This window comes from Seriola aureovittata, chromosome 1 (assembly GCF_021018895.1).
Source record: "Seriola aureovittata isolate HTS-2021-v1 ecotype China chromosome 1, ASM2101889v1, whole genome shotgun sequence".
NCBI classification, from domain to species: domain Eukaryota; kingdom Metazoa; phylum Chordata; class Actinopteri; order Carangiformes; family Carangidae; genus Seriola; species Seriola aureovittata.
The window spans coordinates 29519093-29537584 of NC_079364.1; the positions used below are offsets into that span (position 1 = coordinate 29519093).

The 18492-nt window shown below is 40.9% G+C and overlaps 1 protein-coding gene across 2 annotated transcripts in view; it reads left to right on the forward strand.

The window, feature by feature from the left end:
• The window catches only part of si:ch211-186j3.6 (neural-cadherin), a 308958-nt gene that overhangs the window by 188685 nt on the left and 101781 nt on the right, over nt 1-18492 (forward strand). For both annotated transcript variants that reach the window (XM_056399571.1, XM_056399635.1), the window contains one exon: nt 6459-6736. In XM_056399571.1, the coding sequence (XP_056255546.1) occupies nt 6459-6736 (278 nt within the window). The remainder of the gene's footprint in view (nt 1-6458; nt 6737-18492) is intronic.

An 18492-nucleotide genomic window follows, 5' to 3' on the forward strand; every position in this document is an offset into this window, starting at 1 on the left:
GCCAACCTCCAGCCCAAGAATAAAAACTGTTATTTCTACTTTATTCATAGTCCATGAGTGTGGAACATCCTTTTAAATCCAACCCAATTTGTCTCTTACAGAAATGCACTGTGTGGATTATGGCTGTAATACTGGCTGCTGCTGGGAAGAAAAAAAAAAAAAAAAAATCCCACCGGAACTGTGCTCTGTCAAATGAGAAGGGTGTGTAAAATCGCATAGATCTTCCTATATTTAGTCATAAATGGTCTTAATAAATTACATTTCACCCACCAGAGAGAGCACACTAAACAGAATTCAAAACTTGAAAAAGCATATCATCGCTATATGGAAGAGAGTCGGTAAAACACAAATAATTCACTTCATCACACTGACGCACTCTGGCCGCTGGCTCCAGTCAGACCTCATTTCACGTTTCAAAAGTCTGAATGGAAATAGGGGACCTGTGTGTGTGTGTGTGTGTGTGTGTGTGTGTGTGTGTGTGTGTGTGTGTGTGTGTGTGTGTGTGTGTGTGTGTGTGTGTGTGTGTGTGTGTGTGTGTGTGCGTGTGTGCGTGTGTGTGTCTCTGAGAGCATGAACCATAGAAAGTCAAATTGTATGCATTTCACCAACAGGGAGAGAAAGAGAGAGAGCTGACCCAGGGTGCTCAAAGGGAATGATGAGCAGTCTGTATTTGCATGTGTGTGTCTGTTGGAGGGAGAAACAGAACAAGTCCAGTCATGGTCATGGTGGTCAGTTCAGGTCCATTACTTCAATCAAACATTTGCCTCCCTCTTCAGCTCCTTTTACCCAAACGGTTTAAGGCGGGAATGTTGCGCCTTTACTCTGCATCGCTGTTCTGTATAAAAGGTATGAACACAGAATTGGGGGGTTTTGTTGCTCCGCCTTTAAGTTAGTCACAGAGTCTGATCGATGTCTGTGTGAAAGGAATGGCCGGTATGGCCGGGGGGGGGGCAGACGCATCACACCTCTGATTCCAGAACGCCTGTGTGTGTCACACGCTGGGGTGGTGTTACTGTTAATGGACTGCAATTACATAGCACTTTTCTCATCTTGTTGACCACTCAAAGCGCTTTACTATGCATGCACGGTCACCCATTCACCCATCACATCCATACACTGATCGAACAGCCATTAGAAGAAATTTGGGGGTTCAGTATCTTGCCCAACATAACCTTGACATGCAGACTTGAGGAGCCAGGGATCGAACCACTGACCTTCTGATTAGTGGACGACCCCGCTCCCTCTTGAGCCACATGTCGGGTTTGTTTTTTTCAGTGTAAACAAGCAAAGCAGGCATAATGAAGAGTTTTCTTAAAGGAGCTATTTGCAAGTTTTGCTATTGCTACATAGCTAGCATTAGCATTAACAGCTGTTCACTTACCAGTCTTGGGGGAAACCTTGCGAGTTCAGCATCAAACCTCATTCCTTTACTCACCAAGAGCTGTTTCTAATGGTGGAAACCAACCAGTATTAACTCCTGTTTCTATCACGTCTTTTCTTCTACCCGTCTCGTCATTTTCCGAGAGCGACCTACTGCTGCCTCCAATCTGCCCTGAAGACGTAGCACTGCTCAGAAGGCATATTATAACCTCTTGTACAATCAACAATGGCCGAAGCTCTTGTCAGTCACCATCACCAGGGCAAGAAACCACGTTCAGCGGCAGAGAAAACTTACAAACAGCCTCTTCAATGGTAGTGTAGTGGTATCCCTCTTTAAAAAGGGGCATATGCTTCTTTCCCTGGTGTACTCCATTTGTTTCATGTGACTATTGTCAAGGAAGAAAGGCGAAAGATTAGAGGCGGGAAGATAGGACGCAAGTGTATGAATAGATTTTTTAAAATGAGCAAAGTGTGGCCACAGAGAGGGGGAGAAAGATGTGTAAAAGGAGAGGTAGCCGAGGCTTTCAGGTGTGATTTGTGAGGAGAGTGCCGAGCATTTCATCTGAATTCAGGCAGGTTCTCCGGAGAGGACATTGATCAGAATGAGATGTGAAGCGTGGCGAAGGGAAGGATGAACGAGAGCCGGAAAGATAGAGGAGGAGGGAGGGGGGGTGGCTGGTGGATGGTAAGGATAGAGGAAGGGGGGGGGGGGCTGCAGAAGGGAGGAGGAGAGGAGCAGAAGATGAAGCAGTGCTTATCATTAATGTTCTCAATTCTCCAGTAATGCCTCAGAAGTAGAAGATTTAGAAAAAAGAAAAATCTTTATTCCCTATGTCTCTCTATTTTTCCCTGCCCTACCTCAATAATGGAACTTATCCCTCAGTGTTTTCAATCCAGCACGCTCCACTTGACTTTTAATGATACTACGTTGGTTTTCCACTTTTTAAAAATCATTGGTATGGCGCTCGGATACCAAGGTTCATCTTGTCATTGTATTAATGTGTCCCTGAGGGCAGTGCAGAGGATTGTGGAATCTACTCAGTGCCTTGGAACAATAGTCCAAGGAACAATACGTCCCTCTGGTCCTTTTTTGCTTGCTATACACACTGCTCTGCCTTAGAGAGAGTCAATAAGCATTTCCTCAACACTTTATAGAGTACATTCAAAAAAGTCGGGAAATTCTTTTCACCCATTAAGGCCTTGGGGAGTAAAGAGACTCCAATGAGGGATAAAGTATTTTCTAGCCCATAGAGCAGGGAGATGTACATTTTCAAAATCTTACTACAGATGAATGACACCATTCAGAGCATAGCCTCACCTGAAAACAAGTTCAAAAAGTTGGCCATTATCCATGAATAAGAAATAAGGAATAAGGAATGAGAGAAAGAACCAATATAGTCTCCCTCTGTCAAGAATTTAGAATGCTTTATTGAACTCCCAAATTAACAAGAAATGATCAGCAGCATGAATAAAGCCGTCTGTTAGGTCTCACTGAACTGGATGTACTGATTAACCTCTATATATGGTTGTTTTCAGGTGAATATCTCTGCTGGGTGCTAGCTGCTTTATAACCATGTGACAGCCAGCATGACACTGACTTCATCACAGCTGCTCTTATCCCCAGATGTTTCCCTCTTCACTGCACTCCCTGCTTGGTCCCCCTTCTCCCCTCCTTTAATATTCCACCCAGAATCTTTTGAGTATTTTACTTCAGTCCGTCACGATCACTTTAAATTGATCAGTAACAACAGATTCAGACGTTGAGAGTAGAGAAAACATCAGAAGAAACTTCTCGCGCAGTTGCATCAACCTCCCAACATTACATTTTTTGTGTTCAGTATGTTGTAAACATTTAGTTTGCCATGTGTCGGTGAATACACTGCCTCTGTATTTCCTCTGTATTGCAGCACATGAATTTTTGGTATCAGTGTCAATATGAAGCCTCAGTTTCTATATGAACAACAATACTTTCTTTTAGACCTTACTTTAACACTTTGTAACACTCAGTGCTGTGGACACATCTCAGTCTGATGTTGAGGCTCATGCCTGTAACGTTTATTATCTGCTACATTGTCCCCAACTCCGCCACCTCTTCTAGCTTCCACATTAGCAGTGTAGCTCATAATGGCTATATGGTACACAGTACTAACCTGATGCCCTCTTGTTTTATCAAAGTGACATTTTTTTGAGCAGATATGCAGGTTAAAACACAGTGATGCATCCATCCAACAGCTTAATGTGAACTTATTAAAGGATTAGGCTAATAATAAATCCACTTTTTATTATTTTAACAGATCCCCTGAAGAGGATAAAAGAAACACTGAGTCCATCCTGCTTACTACACCCGCTATATTGATTTTAATGAAGAAATATTTCATCTCTTTTATGGACTCACAACACAACACTTGTTAGCAGGATAAATTCAATGTTGGTTGTGGTCATTCTCTAGGATTTGTTAAGCATAAGATACAAAAGATACTGTATACAATACTGGACTTTAAAAGCCTTAAAACACTTTTGCATACCTAGCAGAAATCACATATTTGTTTTTCTTGCCAAGATGAAATAGCCTTGCAGAACCACGTTCTCCTTCATTCAAGTTCAACTTACCTTATCTTGTGCCTCACTTATACATCTTTGTGGAGCATGGCTTTCTGAAGCCTGTGGGAATTCTTTTGTTCCCATTTTTGTTCTCACGGTAAGTGGACAGGAGACACATTATATTTACACCATGTGTAGTTTTCAGATTAGACTGGTTTGTAGGACAGCCATTCTACATAAAAGGACCCTTAATGGACATCTCAGTAGTTTCAACCATGGCTGTAATCACATTTCGCACTTGCTACACACTGTCCTGCGAGCCAGTCTCCTCTAGGGGGGCAATTGACGCCACCCCCGCAGCGTGTTCGGTTTGTGCAAAACGCACGTAACATCTAATGACACAGGCAAAGAGTACAGGAAAGATGGTTTATAGATATGTAAATATATGATAAACAGTAAGATCCATCATTTATCTCCCATTCAACCCCGCCTCCATGTTTAAATTAATTTGCATAAGGCTGTACATATTCCCACCAACATTAAAATCTAGGGAAACTGATGAATATAAGCATTTGTGTCCAAATTGACTATTAAGGGGGAAGCATTAATGGCACAGGTGGGTAAAATGAAAGCAGGTGGTTTTGAATGGAAAAAAGCCCCACTGCTGAGCACAGTGTTTAAAGTTGAAATGGTATGAGACATCAGTCAGCAATAACAATGATCCATAAAACATAACCTGTATCAGAGTTACAGCCGCTGAAGCACAGGCCATTTGGGGGAATAAGTGGAGTAGATGTGAACTGCATGGTTAGTGAGCACAATCCAGTCACACTGAATGAGGTCCAATCAGTCCAGAACATTGAGCATGAAGTGACCCTCTTTCGGTTCAACACAGTTCACAGTGAGTGTGTGTATCCGCGCGTGTGTGTGTGCACACATACATTTGTGTCTATGCATGCACGCATGCCCCTCTTCATGCCCACTCTGCTTGAGTCCATGAATGTGTATGTAGACTCAATGGAAATCTGCTTGACCAGTGTCAGTCTCACCAGCCAGGGACAGCACATCCAAATGCAAGCACACCAAGACACACACACACACATACAGTACATATTCAATTTCCATTTCATTTTCCCTTCCAGTGCTTTATCAAACTGCTCAACCTAGACACTCATAGTTTCCTTTTGCCTCATCACCGTTTAACCCACTTTTCCAGGAACTAGTGCAGAAGAAGAACAGCTTGATTTCTTAGACCAGAAACTGGCTACTGTACTGTAATACATTCCTAAAGTGAATCTGCATTTTTCACATCTGAGTTGTTTTGTTTGTGTGTGTGTGTGCGTGTGTGTGTTGGTGTGCATGCATCTGTATTTGTTGGTCTGTGTAAACTAGATTAGCCAGACGTTATTACCTATGTGTGCATTTACAGTAAAAACACGAATATGGGGCATGGAGTTGCACGATAGATTGCGTGTTAATCCCTGGACTGGGTTTAGAGCTAGTAGTTCCTGTTGCAAATGCACTCATTAAAAAACTATGAAGTTTTGAATTAGAAGCGGTTTAGTCACCATATGTTTATGTCAGTCAACATAGACGAAGACATAAAAATTGTAAAGACTCACTAATGTACACGCAGGAGACTAAAAGATTACGGCAATGTATGCAAGAAGATCAAAAACACTTTCAGGTTAAAGCTGGACCGGCTCTCCAGCCAGTGTGACATGGCAAATAAGCTTAAGATCACTCATATGTTCCACATGTTAGCTTCTGTCTGCCAGCTGTTTGGACTTGCTATCCCTCCTCTTCCTTGTCCACATTTTATGCTTACCTTAGATTTTTTCTGAGAAATCAATTGGTGTGCCCTAGATTTTCATTTTTTATTTATTTACTGAAGTGACATGAGGCACCATAAAGGACGATATGCAATATGGAAGGCAATACATTTTATTTATATAACTTAATCGTTTTTTTTCTTCTTTTTTTTTCAAATGAAAAATGTCAAAAAAATTAAGACAAACTTAAACCAGTTTTCAGAGGCTAAGTCTTCACTGCAGCTGCTTCTTTGTAAAAAAAGCTGCACAGCATTGCCAGTACTCAAATGCAGTGAAGGGGACTAGGGGACAAACAGAAGCACTAACAAGTCGTATTTCATTATATTGTTGTTGTGTCAGATAATTTACACTTTAAATGATGAAATGCATCATTTAAATTGTAATTTTATATGATATAAATCTAAAAAATGAACCCTCACCCCAGGAAGCGATCCAGTGTTCTGACAGGTTGTTTTTGTGATGAGATGTATTGCCTCCATAACTGATCTATGAGCTCCAATAACACATTAAAGCCACAGTCTCATCCAAACCCTGGTGGGCAGTGTTTGTATACAGGAAGCTGGTGGGGGCACTAGCAACACTTACTGTTGGCAGATTCAGCCTGTTGTACTGCTCATAGTCTCTGGGGTTCAAGTAAAAAAAATAAGAGGTACTATTATAGTGCTATCTTGTGTTTCACCTTCTTCTCTGTCTTTCTCCATCCAGCTCCAGTCATTCCTGCAGGTCAGCGTGTCCCAAGTGCGGATAGACGAGTGTCCCAGCTCAGAGTGCGCCGGGACCGGCGGCTGCACTAACGTTTTGAATGTGCGAGATACACCCACAGTGGTGGATTGTGGGACTATGAGTCTTGTATCTGTGACCGTGGAATCCACAGCTGTGTGCTCTTGCACAGGTAGAGAGCAGTCCCATCAGCCCTGCGCCGCATATCCCAGGAACCCCTGCTTCAATGGTGGAGTGTGTATGGACACTCAGCATGGCTACAGGTGAGTTGAAAATGAACATCGCACCCACCAACAGAGCCTAAAGCACAGTGTTTGGTAGCAAGCCATCACTTCTTAAAATAATAAGTGAAATAACAAATTACATACAAATGATGACATTATGATAGTTGTCATCACAAAATGTTGATAGTTGCTTTCCCTGAGGTAGCAGCAAAAAGCAAGATTTATTTTTCTCTGGCTGAAAATACTTCTTTCACTTGGACTTTATTGCACCAACCGAGGCAATAACCTAGGACACTGTTTAGTTTACCTAATAATTTACAGGAACTCAGAGCTTCGATATGACTAAAGCAGAAACTGCTGAAAAGGAAAAATGTGAATAAATGAATACAATGATGCAATGTCCTGAAACTTTTAACATATAAATGTGCTTTCACTGTGAGGGTCATTAGTGAAATTATGCTTTTGGTTCGATTTTACTATAACGTGATCTTGACACGTTCACATTCAAACGTAGACATGTATTGAGTTTGTTTGACGACTGTGTAATATGCAGAATTCTATTTTTTTTCCTAAAAGAAATCACAGACAAAATCATTCTGGTATTTATTTCTCACTGAAACCCAAACTGTAACTGTGGTTTAGGAAGCCAGCAGAGTGAGATAGAGAGAGCTGCGACAATAGGAATAAAGGGCTGGAAATGAAAAAATTACAAAGATTGCAAAGGGTAATTTTGGACATGATTGTACAGTAGATGACTGTACATGTGTATTTCTGCTTGTGTGCAGTTTTCGAAATTAAGATTAAAGCTGTGTGTGTAGGGAACTCATTTAACACCGCAGGCTATTCTTTTTTATTTCGTCACTGGAGGTTTCACTCTCTGTCTGGTGCTCTCTCACTGCCGGTCTTCTTTGTTGTTGCCAGGCTATGGAGGTTAAAATTTGAGGTAATTATTTTAACCTTTGTGAATCTTGTAATGCTTGTGTTTTTGATCATGTCTGTCTGAACAGCTGAGATTAATGGAGCTTTATACATGGTTGGTATAACAAAGTTCAACCATGTTGCTTTAATCAAAATAACAAAAAATTGGGTATAGTTTAGGTTTTTAGGTCTTATATACGCTTACATAATTACATCATTATTTGTGTCACTCTGCATGAACTAATGTGCAGGATGATGGATAAACTTATGTAGTCCTTTTGTCTGTCACTTTTTTTTCCTTTTCCTTACATTTTCTGGGATGGAGCTATGTCGTTACCATGGAGCCCTTTACTTTTTTCACATTCTGTTATGCACAAATCATTTAAATTCCCTTTTGTCCCTCGTCAATCCACAGACTGTAAACATTTGGTCACATTTTGCGACCATGTTTGGAGTCAGTGCTTCTAAATTTTATAACTAGGAGCACGTTTGTTTTTTTTTAAATCATCATCATGTATCATGTGAAACACCAGGAGGGAGCAAGAATTGATGTGTGTGTGAGAGAGAGGGAGGGAGAGAGAGAGAGAGAGCGAGATACAGAGTGATAAGAGAGCTAATACGAGACTCTTGTCATCATGTCAATGCTGGATGGGGATAATTTTTCACGGGCCATCTACCTGTGTCCGGTCCATAAGCACTGTCGCTCTCACTTGGTCCTTTAGTGACAATGAAACAAACTCGATTCATTCAGACCCTCCTGAGCCACTACAGTCCCAAATTTCTGATGAGGACAATTCAGACAATCTTGTGGCGAAAGAGGCAAAGACCCGCTCTCTCCAACGGGAATAGTGTATGTGGCTGAGATATTGCAAAGAAAGGACAGCAGTGTATTGTGTGTACTGCTCTTGGTGTGGCCCAACATTTGCGGGGAAAATGACGTTTGTCGACTCGGCCGCAAACTGTAAATATGAAACACTTGTAAAGCACAATAACGGCATGAGACATAAAGCGTGCATGGACAGATGCACTGATGGTACTGCAGCACTTTAAAGGCAGGAGTCTACTATGGTCTGCGGAAGAGGCTCAAATGAAGATCTAATTCAGTGCAGCCTATCACAGCGCAAAGGAAGAGTTGCCATTCACTAAATTCAAGGGTCGCATTGAATTGTTAACAAAGAACGGAGTTCAGGTGAGTCCACCCTACAGCAATGACACAGTGTGTGTGCAGTTCACTGGAGTTATAGCAGATTCACTGAAGAAGAAGTGTAAAGATTAAGGATTTCACTTATTTGCTCCTCGGGACTGATGGTGACACTGATGTGTCAACCAGAGAATGTGAAGTAGTCTACATGGATCCTGTATCAAGGGAGGCTGGGAATATTTAGATTGGCCATGTTGAAGTCCAGCATGCAAATGCTGAATCTATGCTAGTTACAGTATCAGGGCATGGAGCGTATGTTTTATCAGAAAAAAGAGCTGTGGTGGAAGAAGATTAAAATTGATAATACCAAAAATATATTTATACATACTTCATTTGATATATAAATAAAACAATACAGAATATGAAGTTCTTGTATTGAATGTCAATGTGACTTAAGAGGTCCCCCTAAATTTTGAGTAAGGATCTCCGATGTGACCAGATGAAAAACTTGGTATGGATCCCTGAATCTACGCTCAATACTGCATAATGACAAAGCGAAAACAGAACATTTTGCAAATTTATTAAAAAGAAAAACTGAAATACACATTAACATAAATATTCAGACACTTTATTCAGTACTCAGTTGAAGCACATTCGACAGCAATTACAGCCTTGAGTCCTCTTGGATACGACCCATCAGGCTTTGTACATCTGGATTTGGGGATTTTCTGCTGTTCTACAGATCCTCTCTGGCTCTGTCAGCCGGGACGGGGACTGTCGGTGGTCGGCCATTTTCATGTCTCTCCGGATATGTTTAATTGGGTTCTGCAGACCTTTGGACCCCACTGTATGAAGCGTGGTCTTTAAAGCTGTAGTAAATGTTATTGTAAAAGTAACTCATGCGTTTTTGGCAGCTGTGGAACAATACACATCAGTACGATATGCACATGTAGTGTCGATCACCACAATGGTGTGGTTCACTGCCTAATATTTTTTAATTTTTTTTATTGAAGTCTGTAGGTCAGAGCAAGGAGTCGACTATTTGTGGGATCAATTTACCGTTGGTGTTGATCCTGTTCTCCTGTTCCCCTGTTCCCCCACCTTAACACTGTTTTGTGATTTGTTACTTCATCAGTACGTCAGTCGAATGTTTCCATTCATTTCTCAAGATTTTGATTATTCAATACATTGGTTGTGAGGTTGTGTGTGTGTGCGGTTTGTTAACTGTTGGAAGGGTCAGCCCATTTATGAATAATTTATGTGCTTATATAGATCGTTATTGTCAGCAGTAACAGAAGAATTCAGTGTTTATATTTGTGTGGTGTTCTGTATGCTAATGTTTGTGTATGTAACTCACCCCCATACTTACCTGAGTAGGTGGTATGTTCCAGTTATGTGCGGAGGAGAAGGTAAAATACCATCCAGTGGTCAGTAGGGAGGAGAGAAGGTGGGCGCTCGCTGTGAGGTCGTAGTGTGTTTGGTTGTTTTGGCTTAAATTGTTTTTGTTGAATTCCCTGGGGATAATTTTTCCTCTGTTTGTTAATATTTTTGGAATAAATATTCCTTTTTTGAGCATGTACACCAGCCTGCCAACCTGCTTTTTGGCAACATCCCTTCAAAGATTTCCAGTGCTCAAATATCATTGTCTGCCCTTTATATGAGATGGCGGCACTACAAGCCCTGAGAGGAACGCCATCTAAATCTTTAAGTTAACATACCAGTTGACATATCGGTTCTGCACACACATGCTTTCATGTGGTTTCAAGTAATATTAGCACAAAGATTTCCCCACCATCAAAGACAGGAAATCTTGGCTATTTGAGAAGCTTAAATTAAATGTCATATCAATTTTTTTTCAATTTTTATCAATTCTTTTTTATTATGGTGAACTAATTGGAAAGAAAATCAATAAGGAATAATCTCAGGACATGAGAAATATGTTTGTATGGCTAATACACAGGTGTGGTTTTAAGTCTCTGCACTGCTTGTGAGCAGAATCAGGCAGGGGAAGCAGACATAACAAATATAGAGAAATCCCAAGCAACTCATGCTGTCACTGAAAAAGAAAGCTTGCATTAATATAGCAGGCATGTCTTCAGGTTTTGAATGCACCCTCTTGTTGCATCAAGATCAATAAACATCCTGTAGTGCGTGCTTTATGCCAGCTTTTTGGTTCTGCCAGACATGAAGAATTCCCAAATTCAGCAGCTTAGCTGGTCTACTACCTGGCTTTCAGACTTAACAAGTTGTAGACTGTGGGATGTGCTGTCTGCTGTTATGTTGGAAAGAAGTACGACACGGTAAATAAGGCTCCGGTTAGGCTGATACTGTTATTCCCACTTCAAGGAACCCTGGCGGTTTGTGAAGACGGGAGTGAGAACTTATCATATGGAATGTTTTTCAGCCTGAACTAAAGAATGAATTCATTTCCAGCTTTCAGTAATGTCTAGACTGGTGTGATACTGAGAAGGAGAGCTGGGGAGATGATGGAAGAGAAAGGAGGAATTAGAAGGAAATTAGAGGAATAAACAGAACCTCAAAGCATATGCTTTTGAGACTGTGCTGCCAGAATGAAGGCAAAATGCCTGTGGTGATAGTGTGCAACTGTGTGCGAATGCGTTCATGCTGTGTTTAGTTTGGAGGCAAATTCTTTCTCAGATGATTTTGGTGATTAAAAAAACGTGAAGGAAATGAACACATCAAAACAAACGACCTGCCCAGTGGCGCTAAAGGAAATTTTTATTTAATACTATGGCAGAAAATGTTCTAATAATCCCAGAACCGTCGAGCTCGTAAACTGAACTCCCAGGTCTTAACATAACAGCTTTACATAACAAATAAAGCTTTTCATCTGGCACCATCATCAGGTCAGTTGTTTAAATTTTACATTACATCAGTTTATGACTAAATACCTGCAAATTCTAATGACATTTTCATTTGCCTCGGCTTTACTTTGTGTTCAACTCTAATTAGCAAATATTAGCATGCTGAAGTGCTAAACTGAAACTGTGAACATGCTAGCTGACATTAGTATTTAGAACAAAGCACCACTGGGCTTCAGTACAGGCTCACTGAGCCACTAGCTTTAGATGCTCAGGCCTTGCTAACACCTGGTATTTTGCTGCTCTACAATGAAATAAAATTTTAGTCTTTTGAAATAGCTAAATATATTTAGTTTGTTATGAAACTGTTGGGAATAATCAGACTGTGGCAGAGTACTTCAGATGCGGCCCAGGAAGCATTTGCGTTCACATTGCTAAAAGAAAGTGGACACATGTGGTCCAGACCACCTCTGAATGTGGTCTGAGTGATCTGATCTCAAATGCGTCTTCACTGCATCTTGAGAGCATTCACACTTGAACTTAAAGCTGTCCACTTGTGATCTTGGGATCGGATCACCTGAGACGGATGTTAATGCAGGTCTGAACAGGGCCACATGTGGCCGCATTCTTTTCGCATTGTGAATGCAAATGCATCCTGGGTCACTGAAGTACCGCCTATTCAACTGACGTCCTCTGCCACAGTCTAATTAGCATATTGTTTCGCTCAACCCCTCCATGGGCTGCTCGCTCTCTCTCTCTCTCTCACACACACACACACACACACCAACACATTGGCAACAGACCCATCTGTTGTAATCGGACTGCCTAAAAACAGCAACGCAAACGTGTTTATTTGCATACACAGCGGGGAAGTGAGATCTGATCACACGTGGTCACTCGAGACGCATGTAGAGACACATTTTAATGTCAGGTGTGAACTGACACGCCTAGAGCTGACACGCCTAGAGCTGTTCACTTGTGATCTGATCACCTGAGATGTATGTTAATGTCAGGTGTGAACACAGCCTCAGTCTTGTTTTAATCACCATATCAATAAAACATTCATGCTAAGCACAGAGTGGGGAGAGTGGAGTGAAAACGGACTGGCTACAGGATGTACCACAAACCACAAGGGTTCATCACTTAAAGGAGAGAGATGCTGAAAGCATTACAGCATCCATACATCTGTGAGCACAGTCCCGGAACGCACATGCAGCGAGCTCTCAACCACACGCTGAAAGACAAGCAGAGAGGGCCGGTAAAGAGACAGATGGGGTCGGTAAAACCTTAATGGATTATTTGACGGTCCACCAGCCCACATTATTATGTATGAAACTGCCAATCAGTTTATTTACATATTAACCGAAGGAGTGGGAACGCCACTCCAGATTGTTCAGGCCGACTCCAACCCCTCATTAGCACCTAAGTCCTCCTTTACTCAAAAATGTATCTTGATTTTTTGTTACCTCACTTTGGATGTTTGACTCTTTTTTTTTTTTTTATTATTTGAGGTGCGGAGTTTGACACTGGAAGGCTGTTTTCACTTTCATTGCTGAAATAGGAAATTTCTCTGCTCACCCTGAATAGATACATACGTTTATACAACAGTTAGTTTCGACCACGTTATTTGATTGGAGTCATGCCATGAGCGCTGATATAGAGTCTTTAAGCCTTTCAGCTACATGTATCACTCCGCTTTACAGCTGTTCCATTAACCATTAATCAGCGTTACAATAATGGTCGTCATCTATTTTAGATTGTAACAAACTTTGCTAAGATAAATATATTATACACACACACACACACACACATATATATATATATATATATATATATATATACTGTAGTATAAAAGCAATATCACACCAGAGGGAGTGATGTTGTACTGAATATCAGCACGGCTGTGATTGTCTTTAGTACCTATGTCTGAATCACGGTGCTGATATTCAGTACAACAACAATCCCTCTCATTTGATATTGCCTAAATGACATGTTGTGACATCACAGCTGGTTTGGAAGCCGGTGGTCCAATATGCAACTTACACAAGCAGAACGTAGAAACTTGAAACCTCTGGTGCACATACACTGTAACTGACTTTTCAGTAAATTAGAAGGCAAGTTGTGTCTAGTAGTTAAAGTTTTGAAATTAAACAAAGTTTGCATATGCATAGATTCTGTTATTATTCAGTGATGGAGAAGGATTTTTAATGGAGTAATTAACCATAACAATAAACCATATCTGTCTGTCATGTCTGGAGGAGATCTTGAAAATACAGCAAGGAATACAGATGTGTAAATATTTCTTTTACCTTTTCAAATTCTTTCCACATATTTCCTAAATATCCTGCTGACATGATTGGATTTATAAAATTTGGGTAAAAATTACTTGGGGACAGCTGGGGAAAGTCTGACAATTTCTTCTGCACAAAATACCCTTATTAGCGGCAAAGGAAAAGTTTAAAATCTCCTGACGCCTAAGTGTGACTGTGTCCCCTCGCCTCCAGCAACAATTCAACACTTGAGTGGCTCTGGCATTCAGCTTTTAATACCAGTGCTAAAGCTCAACTATACAGCATCTAGTTTTGGACACGGGCACTCACATGCCCACAAAAACATTAAAATGAAAATTATGCAAACTTTAGCACAAGTAGCAAGTGGGGTTAGACGGGAAATGATGTGAGAATAGAGCAACAGTTTTCTTTGCAGCTTTGACGTGTTCCCAGAGACGCCACTGATGTCGATACGGTGATGACACTACAATGTCAAGCAGGTGTACAAGGGATGAGGTGAGGGGAGTCTGCTTGAAATTTGTTGAGGAAAATAAGTGTGTTTTTGTATACACACACGCATACATACATACACACACTAACACACACACACTCACTCCTAAAGCACATAATACATTAAATACCAGTGTATAGCATTCGGGGTGCTCAATTGGCAATAAATGGAATATAATATTCATTAGCGTATATTCAACAAATCTCCTTAAAGTAAGGATCATGAGTCCTTCATGTCTGCACAGGGAGCAAGTCCTCAGACAAACCAATCACTGGCTCTAGAGAGGGTCTTTCATGTCTTTATGTTACCTGAAGGCCACCAAGGAAGGGGTGAGGGGAGGAGTATTCAGTTGGTTGCAATCTGCATCCTCAACGCTAGATGCCATTAAATCTTACACACTGTACCTGTAGATACGTATAAAAGAGATAGAGAAAATAATCATGAGAGCAAAAAGCAAATTCTTAACATAGAAGAAAATAAAATACGACACATAAGAACACCATGGATGAAATGCAAGCACCTGTTGGGGAATTAGCACTAACATCAACGACCCACTAATGAAGTTCTTAAACCTGCTGAGTGGCCTGCAGTGCTAAGTCTAGTGTGATGAGGAGGTTGACAGCTTCGGGATATGTGCTGTTCTGGAACCTGGATGTTCCTGTCTTAATGCTTCTTAGTCCTCTGTGGGAGGGAAGGGAAAATGAAAAGGTTGTTAGAAGGCTGAGAGGAGTACTTTTGAACTTTAAGGCTCTTCTTTTTTGAGATTGTATCCAATAATTCTGTATGCATCAGTTTTGTCCAGCTGTCTCCTGTCCTCAGGAAACCACAAAGCTCTCCACTGCTGCTCTATGCAGCTGCACTATGCCATTCCTGTATATACCACAGTTTTTTCAGTTGTCTTTAAAAGAGAGGTCTCTGGTGTGCTTTCTTGAGAGTAGTAGTTGTGTTTTCCCTCCATTTCAAGGTGGATGAAATTGACACTCACAGGAATTTCTAGCTGACCACTTGTTGAATTTCAGTGTTATTGATGACCAACGATAAGTCATCCAGAGGTTGTTTGCATTACACCATGCATTATTTGCATGCGTTATTTTCAAACCTATTAGAGATCAAACCCATTACCGTGGTGCCATCAGCGAACTGAAACATCCTAACAGGCTGCGAATGGGAAATGCAGTCATTTGTGCACAATGAGCGCAGGAGTGGGAACAGTACACACCCCCTATGGGGTTTGCTAATGCTTGAGGGTTTAGAGAATTTGTTCGACCACCTGCGTCCTCTCCAACAAAAAGTTAAGGACCCATTGACACAGAGACTCGTCAACTCCCATCAGAAAGACTTTTTCATGCAGCCTGGATGGCAGAACAGTGTTAAAGGCTCAACTGTACTCGACAAGCAGAACACTTGCATAGGTTCCAGAGGCAAAAAGAGTGAAGGCACAATGAAACTGCATCATCAGCAGACCTGTTTACTCTATATACAAACTGAAAGGTTCTTGGACAACAACGGAGAGATGTTACATACCAGGCGTTCAAAGATTTCCACGATAACAGATGTCAAAGGAAGAGGTCTGTAGTCATTCAGACAGCTTGGGTTGGCTTTCTTAGGCGCACAATCACTGTGCCAGGGACCAGTTAAAAGTTCATATGCACTATGTTTCATGGTAGCAGATGATACCAGATCAGGGCCTGCAGCCTTCCTACTGTTTTGCCTGCGCAGCAGGTTTCTTGCTTCTTGCTCTCTGGTTCAGATACTGTAGTAGCCCGCCACAGCCCTGTGGTGTCCATAGAGTTAAGCCAATGTTATACTTTATGCATCCATGCATGTGAGGGTCCGCTAGGGTCTGCGTGATATAAATATTGTCATCAGAGCGTGAATGTGAGGCACTGCTGCAGATTTCTGCGTACCAATTGAATTGAATTGGACATATTTTAGCTGCTGTTCTGTGTAGAATTGTGAAATGGAAGTTTGCAACCACCAGGGCCCTTCCTACAGATGACCGTCTGGCCAAACTGAGTTACTGGGCAAGAAGGGCTGTGGCCAGGGAAGTGAAGAAGAATGCAATGGTCACTCTAACACACGTGGTCTTTCTGTAATTGGGAAGACGTTGATACAATGCATTCCATAGATCCTTAATTATCACAAATAAATGCCTTACCCAAACCTAAACCTGATTCTAACCTGAACCTCAAACCATTAAACAGCCCTTTGAAGTTGTGAGGATAGAAACCACAGAAACACACACACACACACACACACACACACACACACACACACACACACACACACACACACACACACACACACAGACAGGACAGTTTGGTAAAGGTGAGCTTCTAGGCAATCAAAAGAGCTTTGAAGGAACATTAAACACTGGCTTTCCTACTTTCCACTGGGGCTGCTTCAATTGAAAGAAATTGCATTCCTTCTTACAACCGTTCATTATAAAACCAAAGTATATTCCTCACACTATAAGTACATGCTTCAGTGTAACATTAACTGGCAGGGGACCAGGCTCTGATTTTGCAGCATTTGGGTTCATAATATTTCACAAGGCCTCAGTGGGTGCAGACATCAGTGCTGCAGTTCCCTGACAGGGTTTAACTGCCTGGCCTCTCCAGTGTTACAGAGTCTGACATGCGGATGAAAAATGAGATTTTCAGAATATTCTTGGTGGAGCCTAACTTGAAACACAGCTCTTGTTTGCCTCAGTTGCGTTATAAATAGAATCAAATCTTTCACAACCTCGTATTAGATGAAAAATCTAGCATGTTAGCTGTCACATGCTGCCAGTTCTTGTTTCGCATCTCTGGCAAACAAGTGAACTGAGTGTCTTCATTAGCATAGCTCACTCTGTGTACAAGGCCAAAAGTGGGGTGAGAGTGTTTCAACAAATCCTTTTAACTGCAAACATGATGACGAAATAAGCTCTTTGGTGCTTCTAGTGGTAGAGGAGACATGGTGACCCTGTTTAACTTTGTGTAATTCAGCCTGATGCTTTGTGTATCCTCAGGCTCAGATCTTTAATGGTGGAAATGAAGGGCTCTTTGCAACCAATTAAACGAAACACCAAGCTTTTATCACTGTCTCAACTGTAACTCCATGCAGAATTTGAATGTTATGATGAAATTAGGAGTCAATTCTCACACTTGCAATGGTACGAGAATAAAGTTGAAATATTTTTCTGTACAGCGTTTATCTCTATGGTGGTTATAGGTAAAGAAAATGAGTCCAACTTGATGTTTCATTAGCCACAGTTTCATTTTGTTTTACCTTTTTTTTTTTTTAAGTATATTTTTTGGGGCTTTTTATGCCTTTATTGGATAGTATAGTAGAGAGAGACTGGAAACGGGGAGGCAGAGAGAAGGGGAACGACATGAGACCACTACACCACACAATGCCCCCGTTTCATGTGACTTATAGCGGGACAAGTTTCCAGAAAACCAGACTAAAGGCAAGTGAGTTTCGCTAATGAAGTAAATTCATCTGGATTACTAGCCACACATTATGCTTTTAGTTTGAATATTTGCTGTGTAGAAGTATCATCATCTTTAAATAAGTTATCTGCCTTCAGACAAAAAGGTTCTGCTTTGAGAAAAAAACTGTTGGAGAGAAATTAATATTTTTTATATTTTTTTTTTGTTTTAATGATGGCAGAATACTGTTCCAGTATCATCTACATAGATTAAGCCTTTAATTTGAAAAGACTTTCACGTCAGAGAGCAGACTCTGAACAACAACCCACTTTGACTTTCTTGCTAAAGTCTCCTTCTTATCCAACTCTGCTTGCAGTATAAGTATAATGCAGCAAATATAACCCTTATAGACTGTAAGAACAAAGCCAGCGGTCTATGTATTAAGTAATGACTGAACAGACTCCTGCAGGAGAGAAATGCTTATATATGTCCGCCTACATTCTTATCAACTGAAGCTACCGACCAAAAAAGAAATAGTTCACACCTGTAAGCTCTGTAAACCATTCTTTTGAAAACCCAAAGAAAATGAAGCATTTTTAAATTTATATTAGCATTGTTCCATAATTTAATCCCAACAAAAAAAAAAACCTCCTCCTTTTTTTTTTTTTTTTATCTTTTTGTACAGTAAACTTGTAAATACGTCTCAGATCACATTTA